Source organism: Notolepis coatsorum, assembly GCF_963971535.1.
Source record: "Notolepis coatsorum genome assembly, chromosome: 2".
NCBI lineage: Eukaryota > Metazoa > Chordata > Actinopteri > Aulopiformes > Paralepididae > Notolepis > Notolepis coatsorum.
This window is the reverse complement of record NC_140166.1, coordinates 166,850,171-166,862,254: the sequence shown is the minus strand read 5'-3', so window position 1 is coordinate 166,862,254 and position 12,084 is coordinate 166,850,171. Positions and strand designations below refer to the sequence as shown.

General features: G+C 41.9%; 1 protein-coding gene across 1 annotated transcript in view; it reads left to right on the top strand.

The window, feature by feature from the left end:
* Nucleotides 1-302: 302 nt before the first annotated feature.
* Nucleotides 303-12,084, top strand: part of sec16b (SEC16 homolog B, endoplasmic reticulum export factor) — a gene marked incomplete at both ends in the record, with an annotated part of 52,353 nt that continues 40,571 nt past the window's right edge. Inside the window, 9 exons of the mRNA XM_084308384.1 lie at nucleotides 303-556; nucleotides 1,341-1,438; nucleotides 1,991-2,087; nucleotides 3,156-3,357; nucleotides 5,839-5,973; nucleotides 6,409-6,470; nucleotides 9,753-9,891; nucleotides 10,045-10,284; nucleotides 10,448-10,545. Of these exons, the coding sequence (XP_084164510.1) occupies nucleotides 303-556; nucleotides 1,341-1,438; nucleotides 1,991-2,087; nucleotides 3,156-3,357; nucleotides 5,839-5,973; nucleotides 6,409-6,470; nucleotides 9,753-9,891; nucleotides 10,045-10,284; nucleotides 10,448-10,545 (1,325 nt within the window). The remainder of the gene's footprint in view (nucleotides 557-1,340; nucleotides 1,439-1,990; nucleotides 2,088-3,155; nucleotides 3,358-5,838; nucleotides 5,974-6,408; nucleotides 6,471-9,752; nucleotides 9,892-10,044; nucleotides 10,285-10,447; nucleotides 10,546-12,084) is intronic.

The following is a 12,084-nucleotide window of genomic DNA, read 5'->3' as shown; positions in this document are numbered from 1 at the left end:
TATTTTTCGACCTGTTCGTATACAATTTCTTCCATGACTTTCGAGATGGAAGTCTCCATGCCATGCCATATGGTGGATGCTTTTGTCAATTATGCCTTGTTACTTTAGTCAATTATGCCTTGTTACTCTACCAAGAGTGCATACATTTTTAGTATACCGGTAAGTGGTTCCAGTGGCAATCAAACCCCATCTTCTTGACATTGAGCTACTGTAGACAGGATCACATAGACCATGAACCTATACTTTCCCCTCTATTTTAAGCTGTTAAAGTGAGCTTGGAGAGCGTAGAGACCGTTGACATCATGGATCCCAGAAGTCATCGCCGTCCCTCCCATAAAGCCAGACACAAAGACGACCACAACAGGTCTGCACCCCAGGACAGAGATCCCAAGTACCCTCCGCCGCCTGACCCCAGAGAGAGGCAGTGGGCTCAACAAGATCCAAGCTACAGAGGCTACTACACCAGCCCTCCTGCCAGACGAGAGTACACACCCATCCCGTACAGCACCTCGGGTTATGGCAGTGACCGACCTGAGCCCTACAGACCTCAGTCCAGGTTGGTACAAATGATGCCCCCCTGGTGGAACTCTCCACCGCTAATGTCACTTAGGCTTTTAGTAGGTGTAATGTAAAAGCTTTTCAGCATGTGTGCTCGGTTGTGTATGTGGCAGTGGTGGAAGAAGTACACAGTTCCTTTACTTAAGTAAACGTAGAAATAACCAGATCAAATAGTACTCTGGTAAAAGTAAAAGTCCTCCATTCAAAATCCTACTTAAGTAAAAGTAGAGAAGTATTTGATATTGAATGTACTTATTAAGTATTTAAAGTAAAAGTATGCATCCTACATGGCGTTTGTGTATCCCAGTGCTTGGGAGCATTCGATCCTCGAACCATTTACTTCTAACGGTTAATGTTGTATATGTGGTCTAGTTATGCTGCTCTGATTAAGTTCAATGACTCTGAGGTTGGCAGGCTTCAAATTTGAATACATTCTTGCCATGTCTTCTATGCAAAATCCTTTTCTTCAAAATAACTAGTAGCTGATCAGACAGTAGATGTAGTGGAGTAAAAAGTACCACATTTTCTTTGGAAATGTAGTGGAGTGAATGTACAAAGTTCCCTAAATTGAAAATACTCACGTAAAGTACAAGTACCTCAAAATTATACTTAAGTACAGTACTTGAGTAAAAAATACTTAGTTACTTCCCACCACTGGTATGTAGTCCCTGGTTGTGTACTGAATGGGGGATGTTAATGTAGACCGCATGTAGTAGCTACATGTTTAAAAGTGTGGTTCTGAACAGAGATGTTTGTTAACCAGGGTACCGTTGTGTTTTCAGGCAAGGGTATGACCACCCCCCCCACGGCTACTGGGACTACAGGGACGGTTCTGGCTACTATGACCATGACTATTACAGTAGACAGTATGGGCACCCAGGTAATATCACAAGACAGTATGGGCACCCAGGTAATATCACAAGACAAACATAGATGAGATGAACCCACCTATGGGCCCCAGGGGAAGTATGTTTAATCTTTTCATTTGTTAAAGGACACGTTAACATTATGGGACATTTGCATAATTAGGTGCCAATTAACACCTCTCTTGGATTTTAAGGTATAGGTTACTGGTACTGTCTGCTTCCATTCATTGTGCTAAGCTAGGCTAACATGCTAGTTTAGCTTCCTACTGAATGCACACAGAGAGGAAACTGGTATCTATCTTCTTGTCTGACTCTGGAGAAGACGAACAACTTGATAGCTTTCGACGGCCAGAAGCCATTGTTACATTATCATTCGAATGTTCAGTTCTCCAAATTCTATTTGAGATGCGAGACCATACATCTCAACGGGTTAATGCAATTAATAAGGCTAATTTTGAACCGATTAAAAGCATCGTGTAAACAAACGTAACGTTTAATGCACACTGAGCACGTCAGTAAAAAAATTAAAGATTTCTTAATCCTCTATGGCGTTTATAATTGTTAAGATGCTGGCCGGTGGACTCCCCAAGAGTTATGGAGGTCGGACCCTTATCAACAGAGAAGATATGAGCAGGAGCAGCCTACTTACACAGAGGAGTACAGGTCAGTAAGAGTGATTCATATTGATATTCTACTCAAATCTTCTGTGATTTACAGAGCTATCATGGAATGGAACTCATTGTCAAGCTACTTCGCTGAAATAGAATCCAAAACTACTTTCAAGAAAGAATTTAAATACCATCTACTAACAAGCATGCACTGAACCCTTATGGCATAGCGGTGAAAACCAATTGACTGTTTGTTAATTGTATTTATGTTGGGCGCGGCCGGGTAGCGCTGCGGACTAAGCGTCTGTCTACCACCGCAGAGACAGTGGGATCGAATCCAGCTGCGGCGGTACCTCCGGCTTGGTCGGCCGTCCATACTGACACAATTGGCAGTGTCAGCGGGTGGGAAAGCCGGTGGGGTGGGTCCTGGTCGTTGTAAACAGCGACTCCTACAGTTCGGTCGGGGCGCCTGCACAGCAAGGGAAGGATCTGGGAGAGGGAGTGTGATCCTTCCACACGTTACACTCGCCCAGTGAAAGTCCGCGCTGCCAGGTGAAAAGAAGCGGTGGGCTGGCTACACATGTGTCGGAGGAAGCATGTGATAGTCTCCGCCCTCCCAGACCGACGGTAGGGGGGGGGGGGTAAGTGCGCAAAACGACCAGGAAGGGGATTGGGAATTGGCATAACGACTAACATTGGGATGGGAGAAAAACGGAAAAAGGAGGGGGAAAAAGATAATACAAAAATAATTGTATTTATGTTGATGGCAGTGAGTGCTGCTCAGGAAGCACTATTCATTTTATTTTAATACTTTATACTAATCTTGTACAATGTCATCCTTAACTGAGGATGAGATTGTTAATGATGTTGATAATGATGTAATTGATGATGTAATTGATGTTGATAATTATGTAATGTCTTGAATATTGTTGTAATGTTATAAGTGTCAGACCCCAGGAAGAATAGCTTTTGTCAAGTGCAAAAGCGAATGGGGATCCTAAATTAACATAAACATAAACACATTGACCACCAAGGTCACCGATATTCACACTGGGGGATCTAAGCCCCATACATTTTTGATATCACTCTGAGCATAAATTAATTTGTGCTTGAACTTTCTCAGGTATGGTCAGCAGAATGACAGCTCTCAGCATCATCATCAGAGCGACTACGTTGAGCAGACCACCGGGGAGAACGGAGATGCCTCCTCATGTTACCCTGCTGGGACCCTAGCGAGCTCCAAGACCTCCGGCTTGTCTTCCAGCAGCTGTGAGCTGAGTCAGTACATTGATGGAGCTGAACAAAGTGACGCTGGTCCACAGTCTGTCGACCCTATATCTGACACAGGTAAACATATATATATACGGTAGTTAGCAGGGGTGTGAAGTACTTGAGTAATTGTACTTTGTTACAATACTTAAGTACTGTTTTTGGGGATTGTTACTTTGCTCGAGTATTATTAGGTTTGTATACTTTTACTCAATTTGGGGTGGAGCTGGACTCTCTAGCGAGGGTGGCGGAGAGGAGGAGCCTCGCTAAGCTCCAGGCCATCAGGGAAAACCCCACCCACCCACTATACACAGACTTGGCTGACAGGAGGAGCATGTTCAGTGCTAGGCTCACACTACCCAAATGCAGCACTGAACGGCACAGGAAGTCCTTCATTCCAACAGCCATCAGACTATATAATGCATCACTGTGCCTCACTGCATCACTGAGCGGCAGCTCAATAGTGGCAGGAGGACGCGACTAGCGGCCTCCAGGCTCCACAACAGGGGGCAGCGACGGCTGCCAGACATTGATCTAAGTCTTATTGGAACCCAAGGAGGACAATACACTACCTAAAGCATACTGCACCTAGTTACACTGAATACTGGAATATATATTTCATATTTCATTTAGTTAGAGTTAAATTATAATTATATTGACCAAATTGTTTACCCCATGCTCAGTATGCTCAGTATATTCTTACTGTATTTATTTCTGTATATTTTATTTCATTTCATTTTATCCTATTTTATTTTACTCTACTCTTATCCTAGGCAACTTGATTTGATTTGTGTTATTATTCTAATTTGTGACCTGTCCTGTCTAAATGTTTAAATGTTGAGCGATTTGCAGTGTCTAATTTCCCACGGGATAATAAAAGTATTTCTATTCTATTCTATTCTATTCTATTACATTTCAGAGAAAAAAAACATACTTTTGACTCCTTACATTTAAAATGCAGACCTACAAAGTACAAAGTACAAATCTTGCAGGTCCAACTATTTTAATTAGTATATTTGTTTCTCTGGCCGAACTAACGTTAACGTTATTAATCCTGCGGCCGCACTTTATTTAAAAACAGCCAATCAAATCCCCATCAATGGAAAATGAACCCGCCCATACCCATGCTGATTGGTCCTTGTGCAAGACTAGAGGATGACTAGAGGGGGATCTTTGATTAAACACATGCTATCAGAAGAATAGACAGTCAGAGTGACAAGCTACGATGGCCACAAACTACAGTACGAGGGATGAAGAGGACGAAACAGAACATTTCATTTCCCCGGAATAAAGAAAAGTCTTTACTTTTGTGTACTTAAGTACATTTAAAAGTCGAAACTTTTTTACTTTTACTCAAGTGTGTTTTTAGCCAGATACTCTGACTTTTACTTGAGTAAGATTTTGAGACGGTACCCATACTTTTACTTAGGTATAATTTCTGGGTACTTTTTACACCCCTGGTAGTTAGTAAGCATATCATTTCTCATTATCTTTCTCTTTATCAATGAGGCAAGAATGTTTTTTATTGAACTATGTTATACAGCTGCCGTAAAGAGGTAATGGCTAAAAAGTGTAGACATATAAAATCACAGTTTTTCACATTAGGATCTAACATCCCAACAGGCCACCTTGTTTATGGTTTGATTCAGTTTTAGTAGAATAGAAAAGACATGAATGATGAAATGAGCACATAAAGTGCAGACATACCGGTACTATAAAATTTACAGTGCAATAAAATAGTTCTGGATTACTGTTTAACAGTTCAAAGTCGTCTTTACCTTCTGTTTGGTATCCACAGTTTAAAACCTGACAGTCTTCCCTCTTGTTTGATTCCCACTTTGACCCTTCGAACCTCCCATTCAGGGCAAACCCCCCTCCGTGTTGCCAGATGGGACATATTAAACTAGCTAAAGCTAAAGCTAAACTATCGTATGTGAGTCATAACCGAGATAACTAAAAGCTATAATAGTAAACTATAACAACAGGAGTAGTAGCCTGTTCAGCATCTACATGGAAATTAAATCAAATGCTTACCTTATCAGCTCAAGTTCCACATACTGTAGCCTATTATTATGCAATCTTCAAATAGGCTGTCTGTAACCCTGATTTCCGTTTCACAAATGTGTAGTCTGATTACAACTACTAACACTAAGTGTCACAAAAAGACTTTTCCTATTATTGATCGTACAGAGGGCAAAATTATCATACACATATACGATAATTATAGTACATCTGGCAACACTGGTCATGATTGTATTTTGCACTAGAGACTAATATCACTGGACTCTCATCACTGGACTATCTTGTGTTTGTACTTTTTTACATTATATTGTATTTGTATCTATACTTTAAGTGTATCTATAGTGTATAGGACTGTGAATGCATCCCCCACCCTGTATCCCCCCCCCCCATGCTGCTTTGACACCCGAATTTCCCCAAGGAGATCAATAAAGGATCATCTTATCTTATCTTATCTTTTATCAATGATACTTGTTGTGTTTCATATCTTATCAGAGTATGTGGTCACGGCAGCGCAGCAGATCACAGCTCCCTTGAAATACGCTGTCCATCATGCTGTGGTCAGCTTCGGGCCTGCAGGCCAGCTGATACGGGTCAACCCAGGCTTTTCCACACAGGAGAATGCAGGCCGGCTGGAGATCCATAGTCTAGAGGTACGGTATAGGCTCAAGAACCTCTCTAGATCACTTTAATTCCAAGTGAGCTTTGAGACCACGAAGGCCACAGGTTTGATCACCTGAACCTGAGAATGTGGGCAGGGAAAGTAATTGAATATCACCTTCGCCTTCCTCAACACCGACTACTGAAATACCCTTGAGCAAGGCACTGCTTTGGTGCAGCCGCTCAGTGGCCAATAGTGTCAGACTTAGTGGTTGTGCTTGGCAGCTCCCAGGTATGAATGTGCGGACATGTTTTGACATGTGAAGCAGGGCATTTCTGGGAAAAAGAGCAACACACTTTTACAAACCTACCCTGGGTAAATAAAGGTTTACAAAATAAATTAGAATATATCACTTCAGGGACCAATGGTGTTTTCTTGAGTAGGTGCGAGAATATTGTCTCATTGTGATCATATTTGTTTCTTGTAGGTAATTCTGGGCGAGACACAGGAGCAGCTGGAGATGAGGACGTTCCCTGGGCCTTTAGCTAGGTACCATAACACAAACTATTTAGCTAGGTACCATAACACAAACTCTTTAGCTAGGTACCATAACACAAACTCTTTAGCTAGGTACCGTAACACAAACTGGGCCTTTAGCTAGGTACCGTAACACAAACTCTTTAGCTAGGTACCGTAACACAAACTGGGCCTTTAGCTAGGTACCATAACACAAACTCTTTAGCTAGGTAACGTAACACAAACTGGGCCTTTAGCTAGGTACCATAACACAAACTCTTTAGCTAGGTACCATAACACAAACTCTTTAGCTAGGTACCGTAACACAAACTCTTTAGATTAGATTAGATTAGATTGTACTTTATTATCATTATATTTGCATACAACGAGATTTGGGACTCAAACTTAAGGTATAATAATAATATAATAATGCAGGACCTCTTTATGGGTCTTTATTTGGCATGCAACAAACTGGACATGCAATTGGAGCGGCACACACACACCAGGATACACACACACACACATGCATTGTCTTTTTCTCAGTCGCCGATGTGATTGAGTCTCTGCGCCTAACCCATCCCGTCGTCCTTCCCCCCATGGTCAGCCGGGAGCAGATAGGGCGTCAATGTGAGCCGCGCCCCGGGGACCAATCCAAGTGCTCCTGCCTGTCTTCGTCAAGGACGCCACAGCGTTAGCGATCTGTTGTTGTGCATGTTTTTCCATTGGGTTTATCTTATCGGGGGGGGAACCCTTGCGAGCACGGGGAGAACATGCAAACTCCACACAGAAAGGCCTGGGAGATACCCCACCTGGGTACCTGGCATCATGGAAACCTGGTCCCCAAGCGGGAATCGAACCCTGGACCTTCTTGCTGTGAGGCGACAGTGTTAACCACTACACCACTGTGCCGCAAGGTGCGGTAATAAGTAATAAAAGAGAAACATAAAATACTATACAGAAACATAAGATACTATACAAGAAACATAAAATACTATACAAGACGCATAAAATACTATACAGAAACATAAGATACAAGAAACATAAAATACTATACAAGAAGCATAAAATACTATACAGAAACATAAAATACTATACAATAAAACAATGTTACAATACAATATACAAAATAACAACAATATAACATGGCCACTGGCCATGACAACATCCCCTCCAAATTCCTCAGAGACTCAGCAGCCGCCATCACCCCAGTCATCACACACATAATAAACCTCTCCATAAAACAGGGACACGTCCCCAAGGACTTCAAAATTGCGAGGGTGACCCCTCTGCACAAAAAGGGCAGCAAATGAGACCCAGTCAACTACCGCCCTGTTTCTATTCTCACCTCCATCTCGAAAGTCATGGAAAAAATAGTCTACGAACAGGTCGAAAAGTACCTAGCGGAAAAAAAAATCTAATCTACGAATTCCAATCTGGCTTCAGAACATCCCACTCCACTGACACATGTCTTCTCTATTTGAACGACCACATCAAACAAGAGGTGGATGCGGGCAAATACTGCGGCATGGTCATGCTGGACCTACAAAAGGCCTTCGACACTGTCAATCACTCCATTCTGATTGACAAGCTAAAAGCAATTGGTTTTGATAGTCTATCAGTGAGCTGGATGGAATCCTACCTTGAGGGGAGGGAACAGATGGTGGAGGTAAACGGTACCCTACCCCCCCCCCCCCCCCCCTCCCAGTGAGCTGTGGTGTTCCACAAGGAAGCATACTAGGACCACTACTGTTCCTAATTTATGCAAATGACATGTCATCAGCTTGTGACTGCAACTTGTTCCTGTTTGCGGACGACTCAGCCCTGCTGGTCTCTGACAAGAACAAGCTACAGGTTGAAAAAACCCTCAGCTCGGAACTAGGCAAAATCTGCATATGGCTCGCTGATAACAAACTATCATTACACATGGGCAAAACAGAGTCCATTCTCTTCGGTTCAAATAACAAACTCAGCAAGACCGACGGCTTCTCAGTTACAGTGGGTGACAATATTGTCACAAGGAAAGATGAAATTACCTACCTGGGTTCCATCCTAGAGGCTAATCTTTCCTGTCACAAAATGGCATCCAATGTAATAAAAAAAAGTCAACCAACGAACTCGATTCTTGTACCGGATCTCCTCTCTGGTAAACAAGAATACCCTGAAGACTCTGGCAGGAGCACTCATTCAAGGGTACTACGACTATGCTTGCACCTCATGGTACCAAAGCACCTCAAAGGCGCTAAAAACAAAATTACAAACATCTCAAAACAAACTGGTCAGACTAATGCTTGACCTTACTCCTAGAACCCACCTCACCCCTGCCCACTTTGACAACCTAGGATGGCTTAGAGTAGACGACAGAGTACAGCAACTTGCAACGGGCCTGGTCTACAAGATACACTACACGACCAAAGTACCCATGTACATGTCAAAATACTTCCCAATGGTCAGTGAATACCACGATCACAACACCAGAGGGAGCTCCACAAATCATGTTAAACCCAGATTCGGCTCACACAAGGGACTAAACACGTTTCGCAATTATGCCACATCAATGTGGAACGCCCTACCCAAAGCTGTAAAGGAATGTTAATCACTACCCACTTTCAAAACCACTCTCAAAGAACACCTACAGGAGACTGCAATTCGAAACTGGCCCCTGTAAATGTCCTAACCCAACCCCCTCCAATGTACAGTAAATGACCTAGTATGGTTTTGTCAATATTCCAATGTACAGTTTTGCTTGTACAGTTGTACAGTGTTCCCCCCCAACCCCTCCTACCCTAGCATATCTCAAGGGGTTTATCCTTCTAATAAATTTCAATTATGATGACACTATATTCTAACCATAGAAACATGAGCACATTCACCAACAAATCATAGAAAGACAATCAAACTAGACAATCAAACTAAAAGCTTCAAACACCATCAAACTAAAAGGAAACACCACTATGAACAGCCTGATGTGTTGTAGTCCACTATTGTAGAAACATTCTCTATTGCTTTTTTGGTCATTCATATGGAGATTGCTTACAAAGCTTAAAAAATATTGTTTAATTTCTCTCAAAATAGTGATGGGAGGATGTTGATGTGTATCTTATTTGAAACAAGACAGACTTGACTGGAATGCCATCTGTAAATGAACCACATACTGGCTACCACAATTTCCCGCATGAAACATTTTAGAATTTACATGATTTTCTCTCTCTCTCTCTCTCTCTCTCTCTCTCTCTCTCTCTCTCTCTCTCTCTCTCTCTCTCTCTCTCTCTCTCTCTCTCTCTCTCTCTCTCTCTCTCTCTCTCTCTCTCTGTGAAGGGAAGATTTGCACAAAGTAGATGCCATCGAATTTGCCCACCAGAGGGCAGCTGCTTGCATGAGAGATGACAAACTGCCGGATCAGAGCTCTGCTGCCCTCTTGTGGAACCTATTGATCCTGCTGTGCAGACAGAATGGAGTAAGTGGACCACATCTTGATCATTATACCGGTACTGCAGTACCAAGAAACACTGTACTTCTGGCTGGCTATGAGAGATAAGTATCTAAAGTACAGTAAACTATCTCATGTTTCATCTCTGAATTCACATCGCTGTAATTCCCGCTCTTTCAGCGAATCGTTGGATCAGATATCGCAGAGCTGCTGGTGAAGGACCCTGGTCCTTTTGGAAACGCTCACCATGAAGCTCCAACACTCATCGACCTCAGTGAGAGCCCGACACCTGCAACAAACCCTTGCTGCGCGGGACACGATGACCTACTAACGGGACACCTGACCAGCTCCAGCCCCGAGACCTCAGAGCTACAGGCTCTGCAGAGTTACACCAAATTACTACTAGCTGGCAGGAAAAAGGTCTCATCCCCAACATCAATCACATAATGTTCCCTAGCTATGTATGTAATCTTTATGACTGTAACCGAAACTGGCTATAGACAAGACACCTTTAAGTACCAGAGGTGTATTTCAGTGTTTCCATTCTGACCCCGGCTCCTCTTCTCAACATGTGGTCCCCCAGGAGGCTCTGGAGTCGGCCATGGCCAGCGGTCTGTGGGGACATGCACTGTTCCTGGCCAGCAAAATGGACAACAGGTCGTATACCACTGTGCTGAACAGGTGAGAGGGGTCATGTGAGGTCAGAGAAATGGAAGACAATACGGAGCCAGTCATGTCTATAAGATTAATACATGTCATGACCATTTTAAAAACTGTGTCATGACAACCAGTAGAGGTGGATAGAATTTCGCTCCACAGATTCTTGAAATACCATGTCAAGATTCAAGATTCAAGAGATTTATTAGTCACATACATAGACAAGACATGTAGTGAAATGAAGGTGGCCATGCCCGCCTTGATTGTGCAAAAAATACAAATAATAATAGAATAAAATAGAATAGATAATAAAATAGACATGATAAAAAGTGCTAAGATAAAATACAATACAATGCTAACAGATGGCGCAAAAGAGAGATGTTTACTCTTTACATCCAATACCATGATTTTCTCCAAACCGTACACCCAATCAAGAAGCAGTATCTTTCAAAACCATTTTGTGTGAGCAGTAAGACACTTAACTTAAGTGTCAGTTTTTACTTTGACAGTAGATAAGATATTTTTGTTGTTGTTGGTCTAAAGATGTATTTTTGGTATTTATACAATACATTATATAGTATTATGTTTAAAACATTCAATGCAATGTGAAGTCACAGATTTTTTACATTCTTTAAAAAATAAATTTGTCAGTACTTGTCTTGTCCTCTGGGTTATTCATAAACCTACGATGGGAGTTTTGCGGAAGCACATTTGACAAGCCATTAACACTCTGTCCTCAAGAGTGTAAATAATCTTCCCCAGTGTTCAATAAGACATATCTATATATATACCAGCAAATTAGTCGCTGACAGGTGTAGCTTATTATCAAAGGGAGACAACTCTCTTCTTGTGTCATTGATACATTTTTACACTTGACCACTAAACTGTGGTTTCTGCAAACTATTTATTACGTAACCCAATCCACTTGCTTGCCACCATGGCATGCTCAGCAATATGTCTCGGGGTATGTGTCAGAGCAACACATGGGGGGCCACTGGATAAACTGGATATACCAAAGGAATGGCCAGAGGGCAGGGGTGTAAAATTTACCCAGAAATTATACTTAAGTGAAAGTATGGGTACCGTCTCAAAATCGTACTCAAGTAAAAGTCAGAGTATCTGGCTAAAAACACACTTAAGTAAAAGTAAAAAAGTTTCTACTTTTAAATGTACTTGAGTACTAAAAAGTAAAAGTAAAAACCTTTTTTCTGACTGTCTATTCTTCTGATAGCAGGTGTTTAATCAAAGATCCCCGCTTTCTAGTCTTGCACAAGGACCAATCAGCATGGGTATGGGCGGGTTCATTTTCCATTGATGGGTATTTGATTGGCTGTTTTTAAATAAAGTGCGGTCGCAGGATTAATAACGTTAACGTTAGTTCGGCCAGAGAAACCAATATACTAATTAAAATAGTTGGACCTGCGAGATTTGTACTTTGTACTTTGTAGGTCTGCATTTTAAATGTAAGGAGTAAAAAGTATGTTTTTTTCTCTGAAATGTAATTGAGTAAATGTACAAGTATACAAACCTAATAATACTCGAGTAAAGTGCAAATCCCCAAAA